Below are 12,916 nucleotides of genomic sequence, written 5' to 3'. Positions count from 1 at the left end.
TGAGAAAGGGGGTAATGATGTGCAGGTATGGGCTACCATGCCCTCAGCAAGGGATGTGGCAAAAGAGATGGCAGAAGGAACGACAGAGTCAAGAAGAGAAACATCGCAATTTTGCCAGGTACCAAAGGTACAGTTTGGAACAGGAAGAATCTGGAAATGAAATGGAACGACAATGGCAAATATAATAAAGAGGCTGTAATTCAAATTAATTTTTGTCTCCTATAAAAGCTACTTGGTAGGAGGTAAGAGATAAACTCTCCATACACCCTGTGACTTTGGGGCTCTCTCTTAGATGATAAGCAGTCTTCTCCTCCCCATGAGAAAAACAGACTGGACACCTCCAGGGATGAAGGGAGTGAGGGGGGAAGGACAGGGAACCAGGCAGGACAGGAAGGTGCTCACTTGGTGGCGCTGGCCTTGCTCTCACCGCCCAGCAGATGTTTGCAGCCGCCTCTCGTAGGAGCTTCCATGGGCTCTTGAGGCTCATAGACAACTGACAACTATAGATGTCAGACAGCTACAACTGTCTGAGAATAAGAATTCACTCAGTCCAGGGCTCTCCTGTCACCAACAGGGTCCCTTTCTCTGTTCTCCTCGTTCTCTCTACCCTCTCCACCGCCTCCCCGCCGCCAAGGCTAACATCTGGTCCTTAGAAAATTCTCACCCAGTCCTTGGCTGCTTCCAGCCGACTGTAGTCATTTCCCAAATGCAGAAATGCTGCCTTTCCTCTCTCCCCTTCCCTCTCCTCCACCCGTCATAGATCATTCCAAGGGCATGAGTAAGGAACCTGTCCATGGGGGTTCCCAGCCTCAAAGAACACATACCCAGCTCACCAAGGGCCCTCTCTGAAGACCTTCTCTCCAGGCTTGAGAAGAGAAGAAGGTAGCACCCACCACCTCTTCCCCATGAGGGAGGCAGGGGGGCGGGGATACTCATGTAGCAGCGGCTCTCTCCAAGTCTTCTGACAAATCCTCCTCTCCCCTCCCCACTCTCTCGACCCTTTTAAAACCGTGTAATTGGCCTCCTTCTGCTGGAATCTCCTCTCTCATCTGGCAAATGAGCACCTGCTCATCCTCTGAACTTCAGCTCTAGCCCCTGCCCCACCTCATTAACCATTTCTTTCTCCCCCAAGGTAGAAGCAGACCCCCAACCCCATGCCCACACTGCCTTCCATGCCGATTCCCACACTGGAGTGTCCCACATGCCTACTAGACCATAAGGCCTTGAGGACAAGGACCATGTTTCATTCATCTCTGTGTCCCCAGAGCCTTGCACCATGCCTGGCATACATCAGGGATACATTAAATGCTTTGATGATGAAAGAGTCAGATACTGCCATCAGAGGACTGGAGAAGCACAGGCTGGGAGAACTCTCTCAGAGCAAGTTAAACAATTTATTACAATGCCCATAATTCTCCACCCTTTGCATTGCAGGCACCTTTCTGGTCACTGTGCTGGTGAGGAACGCCTTCTCAAACTTGAGTTTGAAAATTGGAAGCATCACTGTCACAGGTAAGAATTTTCTGCAAGGGGGTATAAAACTTGTGACCAGGAGTTTAGGGCATTGCACTTCCTCGGGAATCTAGTGAGGGGGCCCTCAAAACAGAGCTTTGAATGCTTATTTTGTTTCACAGATATTAAGAATTCTCTGGTTACTCTAAATAGGCAATAATGTAAGCAACAGAACATCCAACCATTGATACAGAATTCTAAAACATTCGAATTTGTATTAGTTGCACTGCTTTAGGCTTCAAATAATAGAAAGCCCAACATAAGTGGCTTTAAGTTCAAGTCTTATTATCTTACATAACTAAGAAGTTAGTTCCCAGGTTGGTTCAGTGGCTCAGTGTCACCAGTGAGGACCCAGGCTCAGTCTGTCATTCTGCTCTGCCACCCTCAGAGATTTCACTTGGTCCTTAGGCTTGTGTCTCATGCAATCAAGATGGCTGCCGCAGTTCCAGACATCACCTGTCAACCCAGCATTATCCAGCAGCAGCAGAAACCCATGTCCCCCTGTGCATCTCTTTATATTAGGGAAAAAAGTCTTTCCCACTAGTCCCCAGCAATCTTCCCTTTAGATACCATTGGCCAAAGTTGGGTCAGGTGCCCAGCTGTAAGGGATGCTGGGAATCCAGCATTTTTAGGCTCTGTGGGAGAAGATGGATTCTGACAGCCAAGAGGAAGAGCAGGGTATTGGCTGTTGGTAGGCAGCCAATAGTAGATGTCACTGTCTTAAAATTCACCTTGACTGTGTTTGCCCGGACTTTTGAGTAGCAAGAGAAAGAAAAGAAGTTCAAAATGGCTCAAGCCAAAGGAAATTTTATCAACTCAGAAAATAAAAGTCCAGGGTTTAGGCACAGCAGGATCCAGCCACGCAATGTCTTCGGAAATCTGCCTCTCTCCATCTCTTTGTTCTATGTTGGCTTCAGTCCGACTCCCTCTTCCCAAGTAGTAGCAAGATGGCTGCAGGCTTCAGTCCTTAACCCCAGAGGAGAAAGAGCATCTCTGTGTTGATATTTTCAGAACAAGTCCTGAGGCTGCCTCTCACTTGTCTAAGCTTGGTTCATGGTCCCTCCTAGACCTGTTGCTGAGACCAGAGGGCAGTGGTACTCAGGGCAGACCAGGATCACACGTCCACCCCGGAACATGACGTAGGATCAGATTCACCCAAAGGACTGAGGGTGGGGAGGGATGGTTCCCCAGGGAAAATATCATCTGTCAGTGCCATTATCAAAAGAAGGGGGCGTGGATGCCTGGACGGGGGAAGAAAATATGAGATATCCGTTCTACTTACTGTCCACAGTCCTCCTAGGAGTTTCCACGTATGGAATTTGAGGTCCAGGGAGGTTAATTGACTTTGCAAAAGTCACTCAGCTAATTCATGGCAGGATCAGGGTAGCGACAATTTCTCTGGATTTCTTCATTCAGGGTTATTGGACCATCTTCCTTCTTACGGTTAAGAAAGATCTCTGTGTCTGGCATTTTAGCTTTGTTTTGTATGATTTTACAGACCTTCAAACTTATCATTGTGAGAATAAGAATTCACTGAGAGGGAATTCTTTAAAGATCAGTAATACCCTGATCTTAAAACATCCAAGTCACCAGGGCCTAGCGAATCACATGGAACGACCAACCCTAAGTGCTTAACTTAATCACTACACTTTAATTAGATATTAATCAAACTCACATTTCAGTATCTTCAGAGCATATCAGCTGAGAGTACCTTTTCCATTTTTTTTAACTTGACACACTAATATTCTTTACAGATGAATAGATGACAAAGCACTAATATATACAGCACAGCATTCAGTCCTCCTGGAGCTTTGAGAAATAAGGGCTGCCTTCAGCCTTCTTTACGGATGAGGCACCTAAGACTCAGAAAGAGTAACTAACCTGCCGAGGTTCGCACAGCCATTAAGACGCCAATGAATGGATCCAGAAACACACCATGGCGTGCTGAGTCCAGCTCCTACCAGCCTGCCAGAGCTGGTTGTGCCCATCTCTCCCACTATGCATTCAGTGAGGTCACCTTGGTATCCTGAAATCTGCCTGTATGGGAACATTTGCACCACAGAAAATAGCATATGAGATGAGGGCTCCCCACCCTCACCCTTCAACTGGCAGGTAAACATTAATGGCGAACAGCTGCAAGTCTGACCTTAATCTTGTTCTACCTGCCATTGGCAGCTGCCCGCCTCTTTCTTATCCGCCAAAGAGGTGTCTATAGCCCAGCGGTGAACATGACGGTTTTGCTTTTGACCCATTTCCTACAACCTGAATATTCTCTGCGTGTCCCTAAACCATTTCCAAAGACAGGCAGATACTCCCAGGGCATCCTCAGCGTACCCTCTGACTCTGCCCTTTGGTGACCTTATAAACACCACCAACGTCTGACACCCATCCCTACTGTGTTCATAGCTCCCTTCAGTCTCCAAGAACCACCTGGAACAAAGGCTCAGGAAAAGAATGTGAGTATTTTTTTTAAAACACTTAACCTCACAAGAAAAAGATGTCTAAGTACTCTGTTTTAGTTTTGAATTTGGGCTTTTTGGTGCTAACAGCAGAGCACTAGCAATCACTGAGGCTTCTTCTTTTTAAAAAGAAACCCAGAGGGATTGAAATCAAATGAAGCATGTCCTCTAACCACAACAGCAGCATGTTATAAATCAATAATAAGTTATCTAGGATACGTAGATATCTCTCAGACATCTTGGAAATTAAACAGCACACTTCTTAAAAAAAAAGATCAATGGGTCAAAGAAAAAATCACAAGGATATTTTAAAATATTTTAAGTGATAATGACAACACAACCTATCCAAATTTATGGGATACAGCTAAGGCAGTGCTCGGATGGAAATTCATGGCTTTTAATGCTTATATGAGAAAAAAGGCCCAGGTCTTTTGGTATTTATAGCAAGACTAAGTCTTTGACTCCTTGCTCTTGACATTGCTCATGCATGCATTTATTCAATAACAAGATTTATTGTGCCTCTACAATGTTCAAGGATTGGTATTAGGGGCTGGGGAAACAATGGTGAATAAACAGATGTGGTCCCTGCCTTCAGGAAGCTTAGCGGGTGAGACTAACTCACAAGTTAGCATATAATTAAGAACTGTGATGCATCTAACTAGAACCAATACAGTGCAGTGACAGCAACTAGCAGAGGGTGGACTAGCAAATGTGATCAGACATGGGCTCTTGAGAGGTAACATTTAAGTGGGGACCTGAAGATAGGACAGCCAGCCATCCTGGAAGCAGAACAAGAGCTGTCTAGGTATGTAGATGAGAAGGCCCTGAGGCCTGCTGTTGGAGGCGGGGAGGATGTAGGAGATTATAGAGACGGACAGAGGCCAAATCACATGGGGCCTCAGGTGCCAAGGCAAGGGGGTTGAGCTTTATTCTCAAACCAGAGAGACCCCTGGGGACTGAGTTCTGCCACAGCCTCCTGTTATTCCCAGGACAAGCCCTCTGGGCCTGAGCTGTTTAACAGGTCTAACCAGAACTGATCCTGGAACACACCACATGCCTGCCAACCCCTTTCCTTGAATCCACGTGCTCTCCATCGTTGCCCCAGCTCGCCCTCACTCCTCCTCCTTCCCCGGCTCCATAGCCCTGGGGTCCTGTCCTCTGGGAAGCTTGCCCTGACACCAGCTGTCTGCTGTGTAGAGGTAATAGCTCCGCGCTGTCCTCTGCTCCAGACACAAGAGGAAGCGCGTCACTCGTTTTTCTCATCTGATCCACAGCAGCCCCAGGAGTCAGACACTGTCAAATCCTTAGGGGGAACAGGCGTTCTCAACCTACTTCCTCCCTCATCTATTATCACGATCCCCTGAGCCCTCTCTACTGCAGCAGTTAGCACTCTGCATTTTAATTGTTGGGTTCCTTGTCTGTCAGACTAGGTATAAGGGCAGGGGCTGGCTCTCTATTCCTCTATCTCCAGGCCTCAAGCACTGGGCCTGGCCCAGAGCAGGCTCTGTTCATGCAGCTGAACGCATGATGAACCCTTGGCACCCAGCCCGCACTTGGCCTAGTCACTTACCCAGTGATCCATCCCCTGCAGGCTAGGGGGATCAGACAGGTCTGTCTCCACTCCATGCCTCACACTGTGGCCACCCCTGGCACAGACTGCTCTGGGGCGCAAGGTGGGGTGCCAGCTGTGGAGGGCGTCTCACCAGCCAGCTGCTTTTTCTGCAGAGAGATAGAGGGGATGTGGAGCTGTGCGTGGAACCAGGTCAGTACTTGGATCCTTTCACAACAGTGACTCTGGGCTGGCCAGATAGTAACAAGGACTTTTGCTTCCAGTGGGCATGTGGTAGGTGACCTTAGAACTCTGAACCGTCCTATCTCACCACGGAGTGATGGACAACGGTCAGCTTTTGCTGCTGTTTTTCTTAACCTTCACACCAGGATTACTCATGCTTGACGTTTTGTGTGCCTTGTACGTGCCAGAGATTGTGAATTCCATAGAAATGGGAGGTGGGTGGAAGCAGTGGCAAACCACGATGGGGGTGGCCCTGAATGCAGGCAACCAGGAGAGGCACTATCTGTAGAGAATTTAGGAACAACAGTTAAGCCCTAAAACCAGCCTGCTTTTTTACTGTCACCACAAACAACATTAGTGGTAAAATACTCCTCCCCTCTTGGACTGAACCCCTCTTTTAACCTCCACGCTCTTGGTATGCCACTGAGAAGATAGTTTAGAAGGAGGAAGTGATGAGGTCTTTTCTGACAAACCAAGATGGTACCACCAGTACTTATTTTTAAGAAATGGTTGTTCTCCTTTTTATACAGATATATCCTAGCTATGCACACTCTTCTAGAAATAAAATGAATGCCATTCATACTGTACATATTGCTTTTGTTACCCTTTTTTTTCATTGAACAATGTATCCCACATATTTTCATGTCTTGGTATCTTCTTCTCCATCTTGATTTTCATAATACCTGCATAATAGACTGTCAAGTTGCTGCATGATCATTTATTTACCAGTGCCCTCTTTTTGGACACTGAGGTTGTTTCAAATGATTTGCCCTTATAAACAACGCTGTAATGAACATCCTTACAGTTCAATCTTTACTTGCGGCTGTGGTTACTTTCATAAACAAGTTCCCAGAAATGGAATAACTGGATCAAAAGTCATGTAACATTTGAAGTCTTTTGATATTAATCGGTAAGTGCTCAGGACATCCTTCAGCATGTTAGTTCTTGTTATCTGAATTAATAGAGGATACAAATATAGGTTTTAGGTGATCGAGCTGATGACCTGACCCCAGGCATATCCTGTGAATGACTACACATCAGGGGTAGTTGGAGTAGTGGATATACATTAATCAACAGAGTTGAAGGGCAAAGGACACAGAGACTTACTGAGTTGGTACAAAGCACGAGATGACATGCAGCGTCCCAGATAGAGATACAGCCTCCCAGGTCCCCAATGTACCGCACAGAGACAAACAGCTGTGGACAATCACTTACACCAGGGACAAGAAGGCGCCTTCTCCCAGGCGGGGCTGTATATCCTCTGGGAGCCTCTCCTGCTCTGTGCTGGCCTGCTCACCAGTGCAAGTCACTGATGCAAAACAAGCCAACACATCCTGCAGGTTTGCTCAGAGTCTGGGTGAAGCGGGGGTCATTTCCCCAGAAACATTCTTCTGTGGCACCATTCCTTCAACCTGAAACTAAAAAAAAAGAATCTCTATTTGGAACCAATTTTCTTATCCATGACCCATTTCTTCTAAAAACCCCCAACCAGAAGGTAGCCACATGTGTCAAGTTCAAGGTGCCTGGGTGGATCACAGTGTTGGCCTACCTCTCTCTCTCTCAGGGCACTGCTGGGCTCAGTGGAGCGATTGTGTTGAGAGGCAGCTGCGCCGCACAGACCAGAGGGAGTTGGTAGTGCCACCGTCCCGCCTGCCGACGCCTGACTCTGCTGTTACCCTGCGCCTGGCAGTCTGGAGAGGCCGGGAGCTGGAGAACCTGGAGAAGCAGTGCCTCTGTGTGTCTGACCCCCTGGAACTCAGGCCGCGAGTCAGGTGGGAGCACCAGAGCAAACTCCTGCAGGGCTGCCGTTTGGCCAACATGTACTGAGTGCCAGCTCTGGCTACACTGACTAAGGGGTAGGACATACAGTGGTGGGTAAAACCAGACCCAGTCTCAGTTCTCACTGGGGTTACTTGGTGATCAGCAGTGGTTCACACAAATGAATGGAAGGAGAGAGCACGCCTCTATGACATCTTCCCCGACACGGGATCAGGGAAGGCTGCCCTCAGCAGAGATGTGAAGACAGAAGAGGAATTAACTTGGCCAGGAAAAGGGAGGGCGGGAGACAGGACAGACAGTAAAGGGAGGGAGCATACAATAATCTGGAAGTGAAAGAGGCTGGTGTGGCTGGAGCATGGCGGAAGAGCAGGCAGGGCCTGGCTCCGGCAGGGCCTTGAGGGTTATGTCAGACACATGATTTCGGCCTTTATCCTAAGAGTTCTGGAAAGCCACCCAAGACTTTTAAGCAGGCTGGGAACATGATCACGTTTTGCTTCCAAACGCTCTGGTAGCAGGGTGGAGAAGCGGCTGGGGCGGGGTCGGGAGGCGGCGAGAGAGGACTCAGGGAGGTTGCTTAGGCACTTGCAGGAATCAAGGTGAGAGTTCAAGGTAGCGTGGCCATCAGCTGGGTCCCTGAAGGAAGCAGATGGCTCACTGAAATTGGGAATGGAGGGGAGTTGGATAAAGGGTCTATTTACAGACAAGGGCAGGGATAAGGGGATCAACCAGGGATGACAATGCAGGACTACAACAGGAGGAAGCCATTGTCCCTCTTAGGCCTGCAGGGGTAAGAGAAGGGGATGGCATCTCTGGAACCCCCTTGGGAGCTGCAGCTGCGGGAGAGGTGCCCCCGGCACGAGCTGTGGCCTCGGCCAGAGGAACACGGCCTCTGCCAACTGCAGTCCATTTGGTAAGGAGCAGGGAAAGTGGTGAATAACTATCCCAACCTCTCTCCTCTCAAGGCTCCCCATTGGCTGGGCCCATTGGCAGGTGTGGAGACTCAGTGATGCAGTCTATGGAGATCAGTCCCTGGCGCACAGAGCCACAGAGTTGATGGCAAGTGGGCTGCAGGGGCCAATGGAGAATGTCTGGCTCACTTGCACTAGGGTAGACGTGAAGACAGAAGTGGGGAGATTCGAGAGCTATTTTAAAGCTCCTACTAAAAGGACTGGGGATAGGTTGGACACAGCAGGAGTCAGTGATCTCTCACTGGCTCATGTGAGGGAATATGACATTACACAGAAGGCCCAGGACTCGGGTCCAGACGTGTGGGCCCATGTTCCATCCCCCACTCAGGAGCTGTGTCCCTGGGACTCATCACACAACTTTCTGAGCTCAGTTTGCTCGTCTGTGATATGGGGATCCTCATAGGGTTGTGGTCAGCACTGGCTAAGCTAATAACAGTGGGATGTGGCACGTGTGCTGTAAAATCACAGGATTCACTGATCATTATCAGCACTAGAAAGAATCATGGAAATTGACTGCTCTTATCCCCTCACTTTACAGGTGAGGAAACTGAGGTTCAGAGAGGTTAAGTGGCTTGTGCAAAGCAGTCATTCACAAGTGGCAGGGGCGGGATTGGAGCCTAGGGTCCTCTCTCAGCGTCACGCACTTTCCGTGTCATTCTCTTGTGCAGTGAATGAAATGGGAATTCAGGCAGGAACGAATCGCTTCATCTTCATGACCTGGTTTTGGTTGGGGCAGAAGTTGTTTTTATTCCATCTTTCACTTGACAAAGCCATTTCCTACCTTCTCAAAGGACTTGAGAAGAACTGGACAAAAGACCAGGCGGGTGGCCACAACGTCTGAGGGAGCATCCCTGCTCCGTTCTCTGTCTCCCTTTCAGCTGTGAGGAGAACTGCAGGCCAGTGAATGCCAGCAGGGGCGTTATGCTCAAGGTCACCGTGGGGACAAGTCTGCAGCAGCCGTGTTCAGCTGGTATTTAGATGACACCCTGCTGGAGAAGGCGAGGACACTGGCAGCCTCTCAAAAACAGAAACGTCTTCCCACTTTGATTGACCAGACCTGAGTCACATGCCCAGGACTGAGCTGGGGTTTGGTCAACTCCACTCAGAGCCCGAGGAGTAGGAGTCGGGGGCTGGGGAGCATTGGTCAGAAGACAGAACGGATGCAGCGAAGCAGAAACAATAGGGAAACATCGCAGCAGATGCTGTGGGTGCCCAGCCCATCCTTACCAGGCTGATGCAGGCATCCCCCAGCTGCGATGGGGCGGCTACTGGCCAATAACTGTGGGGTCTAACAGCCTAGCCCCCCGGGCTCTGAGTGAGACAATTTCTGGGGTGCAGCTTATGCTCCAGAGCTCCCCATGGGATCAGGCTGAATGAAGCTGGATGCCTCCCGAAACCACTTCTTTGCCTTGTTTCATTCTCCACCCCATTCGGCTTCCCTCCCTGCCCTCCTGGTTTTGCCTGAGAGCCTCCCTCACAAATGCCCTGCACACAAATCCTTGTCTCAGACTCTGCTTCCAGGGAACCTGGACAAGGACAAACACTCTAACGCGGCTGGAGATGAGCTATTTGGGCTGACCTCAGGAAAGCAGGTGATACTGCCGTCAATCCATTGGAGACAAATCCGAAAGGCCTCCCAGGGTCAGAAGCCGCTGCCCTGCTGAGTCCTGTAGGCTGGCTGCAGCCTCAGGGGCCCTGGGCTGTGCTCTCTTTCAGGCCGAGCCCCTCCCGGCGGCCTGCAGACTCCAAGGATTCTGGCCACGTTCTTTAATCCTCCTTCAGAGCGACACCGCCACCCTGCTGCTGAACAGCTCCTTCCTGAGGACCCGCAGCCAGGCCACCGGAACCAGAGTCAGAGGTCGGAAGGCCTCCTTCAGTCTCATGTCACAGATCCTGTCTCCTGCAGACAGTGAGCAAGACAAACCCAGGAGCGCTGAAACAGGGGACATCAGTGCAGGGCGGGGGCCATACACAGGCTCTGGTGTGAATCCCACCACCGCCGCCTTCTAACTGGAAGACTTCAGGCATCGGATTCAAGGTCTCTGTGCCTCAATTTCCACTCATGCAAACGGCAGAACAGAAACACCCGCCTCTGAACTGTATGATGCAGGGTGGATGACACACCATCAGTGGTAAAAGCAGTGGGGTGTGCAGCCTGCACGTCCTGCCAGGCGATTCAGTGCTTCTCACTTAAAACAAGCCCAGAGCAGCAGGAGAAGTAGACTCTCAAAAAGATAAATAATGGGGTGATTATTCTTTTTCAGGTGCATTCCTTTGATTCAGTATTTCTCAAAGTGGCCCATAGACCACCTGCCCAGGATAACCTGGGGTACTAGTTTAAAATGCACACTCCTGGGTTCACCCCAAACCTTCTGAATTAAGTGTAGGCCAGGGAATTCATTTTAATTGATTAAAATCCTCTATGCCCAGCTCTTCCAGGTGTGCACTCCTTTTGAAAAACCAGGTGATTATAACGGGTGGTGTGGGGTATTGGCGCAGCTTAGCTGGGGGCTCTTCATGGTGCTATGGGAGCCCATGGTTTGGGGGGAGTTCTGCGTGTTTCCAGATCCTGGCTGTGGCCCGTCCTAACTCGGTCTCTTGAGCAAGTCTTGTTTCCCGATATACTCCCTCCTCACTAAAGCCCTGGGAGGAAGCTATTATTATTAGCCCCATTTTACAGATGAGAAACTGATTCTTAAAAAGGTGAAAGCCAAGGTCACATGGATAGTAAATGGCAGGACTGGGATTCTATCTCTGCCCAGTTTCTCAGAGACCCTGGAATGCCCTGCATCAAGGGGGTGAGGGGGTGGGCGTGGGAGTTGTTAGATATGCAGATTTCTGGGCCCCACCCCAGAATCTACAGAGAGGTCTGAGGCCCTGGAGAGGGGCCTGGGAACCTGCATGTTGAACAAGCTCCCAGGAGATCGTGAACCATGGCGGAGTTTGTGCGCCTCACACAGCCCCCTAAGCACCCTCCGTCTCCTCTCCCCAGCAGTGACCCGGCACGCCTACAGGGAGGGCACCTACGTGATCAGCTCCCACTGCCCACCTGTACCACTGCCCCAGAGGAGGGCACTGTTCTGACGAGCTTTGCCATCTTCTGCAACGCTTCCGCCGCCCTGGGGCTCCTGGAGTACTGCTTCTGCCTGGAGTCAGGTAGCGGCTTGGGACTAGCTCTCCCCTCATCTCCTGAATAGGTGCCTGTCTCTCTCCGGGAGCTGCAAAGAATATGTTCCATGTGTGAGAGAGGTTTGCAGGATGACCCTGAAGCCCCGCCCCCAGGCACACAGACCCTGCCACACATCTCAGCGAGGTGAGAAGCAGTAACTCCCTATCTTCTCCACAACTGTGGAGGCCAAAACAACCTCTATCGTGGCATGAGGGACGTGGAACAGGCTAAATGGAGGAGGATATGCAGAAGTGTGACCACGTGGGGTCGCTACCAGGATACCACTCCTCAGTGCACACTCGGAGTAGCCCCGACCCCTGGAGCCACTCAGGACAGGGGTGGCCTGGTTCACAGAACCATCCACGATGCTACTGACCCCACTTTGCGGGAGGTAGCTGGGAATGGGCGATGTCACAGAGCATGCTGAGCTGAGACGAGACCTGTTTGCACAGGTTTACAGGAGAGGACGGAGCATGCTGATGCCACCCCACTTCAGTGCCCCAGCCAGTGTCCTGTCACCACAACCCACACCCAAGACAGCAGCAGGGCATCAGCAGGAGAGACGGGGTGAGCGCCCACATTGCCTCTGCTCTTCCGATTTGGGGGTGGTTGGTCCTTGGCGGGCCCGTTTGAGTCCTTGTCTCCTCCCAATGGCCTTTGGCATTCTGTGACCCTCACAAGAGCTCTGAAAATGTGCCAGTCAGATTGGGACCTTCCTGCAAACCTAGGCTCCAGGAGTGTTGCAGGGGTGCTCCCCAGGGTCCGGCATTAAACACCACAAGGACATAAACTGAACCCATTGACTAGGCAAAGATGGAGGGGCCCCATTCTCAGACCCAAGGGATTGTGGTTTTCATGGGGTGCCCGTTAGATGGACATGGAATGCAGGGCTGTTCAGAGGGCCGCTACTGGGTCTGAGCCTGGAAGGGACCAATTCAAGGAAGGTAAGCAGATTTCATTTCAAACCTGTGTCCTCCTAAATGGAGACGCCAGGCTAGCTGCTCCAGTAAGGGGCAGGGAAGTGTGACCATATAAAAATGAGTTGTCAATTACAATTCAAGAACGTCGTGATTGTCCGCACACTACAATGAAGTGATTCCAATGATAGGCGGGTCCCCTTTAAGGATACGAAGGATATTCATTCATTCATTCACTCTTACAGCAGACGTATTGAACGTCAGGCTCCGTTCTAGGTCCTAGATATACAGCAGTGAACAAAAGAGAGGAGGTCTCTGAC

General features: G+C 50.2%; 1 protein-coding gene across 1 annotated transcript in view; it reads left to right on the top strand.

The window, feature by feature from the left end:
* Nucleotides 1-12,916, top strand: part of LOC132416076 (polycystin-1-like protein 2) — an 83,225-nt gene that overhangs the window by 24,857 nt on the left and 45,452 nt on the right. The window contains 9 exon segments of the mRNA XM_059999304.1: nucleotides 1,435-1,512; nucleotides 3,919-3,968; nucleotides 5,697-5,814; nucleotides 7,328-7,535; nucleotides 9,389-9,444; nucleotides 9,447-9,508; nucleotides 10,227-10,368; nucleotides 11,503-11,547; nucleotides 11,550-11,666. Of these exon segments, the coding sequence (XP_059855287.1) occupies nucleotides 1,435-1,512; nucleotides 3,919-3,968; nucleotides 5,697-5,814; nucleotides 7,328-7,535; nucleotides 9,389-9,444; nucleotides 9,447-9,508; nucleotides 10,227-10,368; nucleotides 11,503-11,547; nucleotides 11,550-11,666 (876 nt within the window).

The sequence above is a fragment of the Delphinus delphis genome, chromosome 20, assembly GCF_949987515.2.
Source record: "Delphinus delphis chromosome 20, mDelDel1.2, whole genome shotgun sequence".
NCBI classification, from domain to species: domain Eukaryota; kingdom Metazoa; phylum Chordata; class Mammalia; order Artiodactyla; family Delphinidae; genus Delphinus; species Delphinus delphis.
The sequence above is the reverse complement of the archived record's forward strand: the minus strand, read 5'-3'. Positions and strand labels throughout refer to the sequence as shown.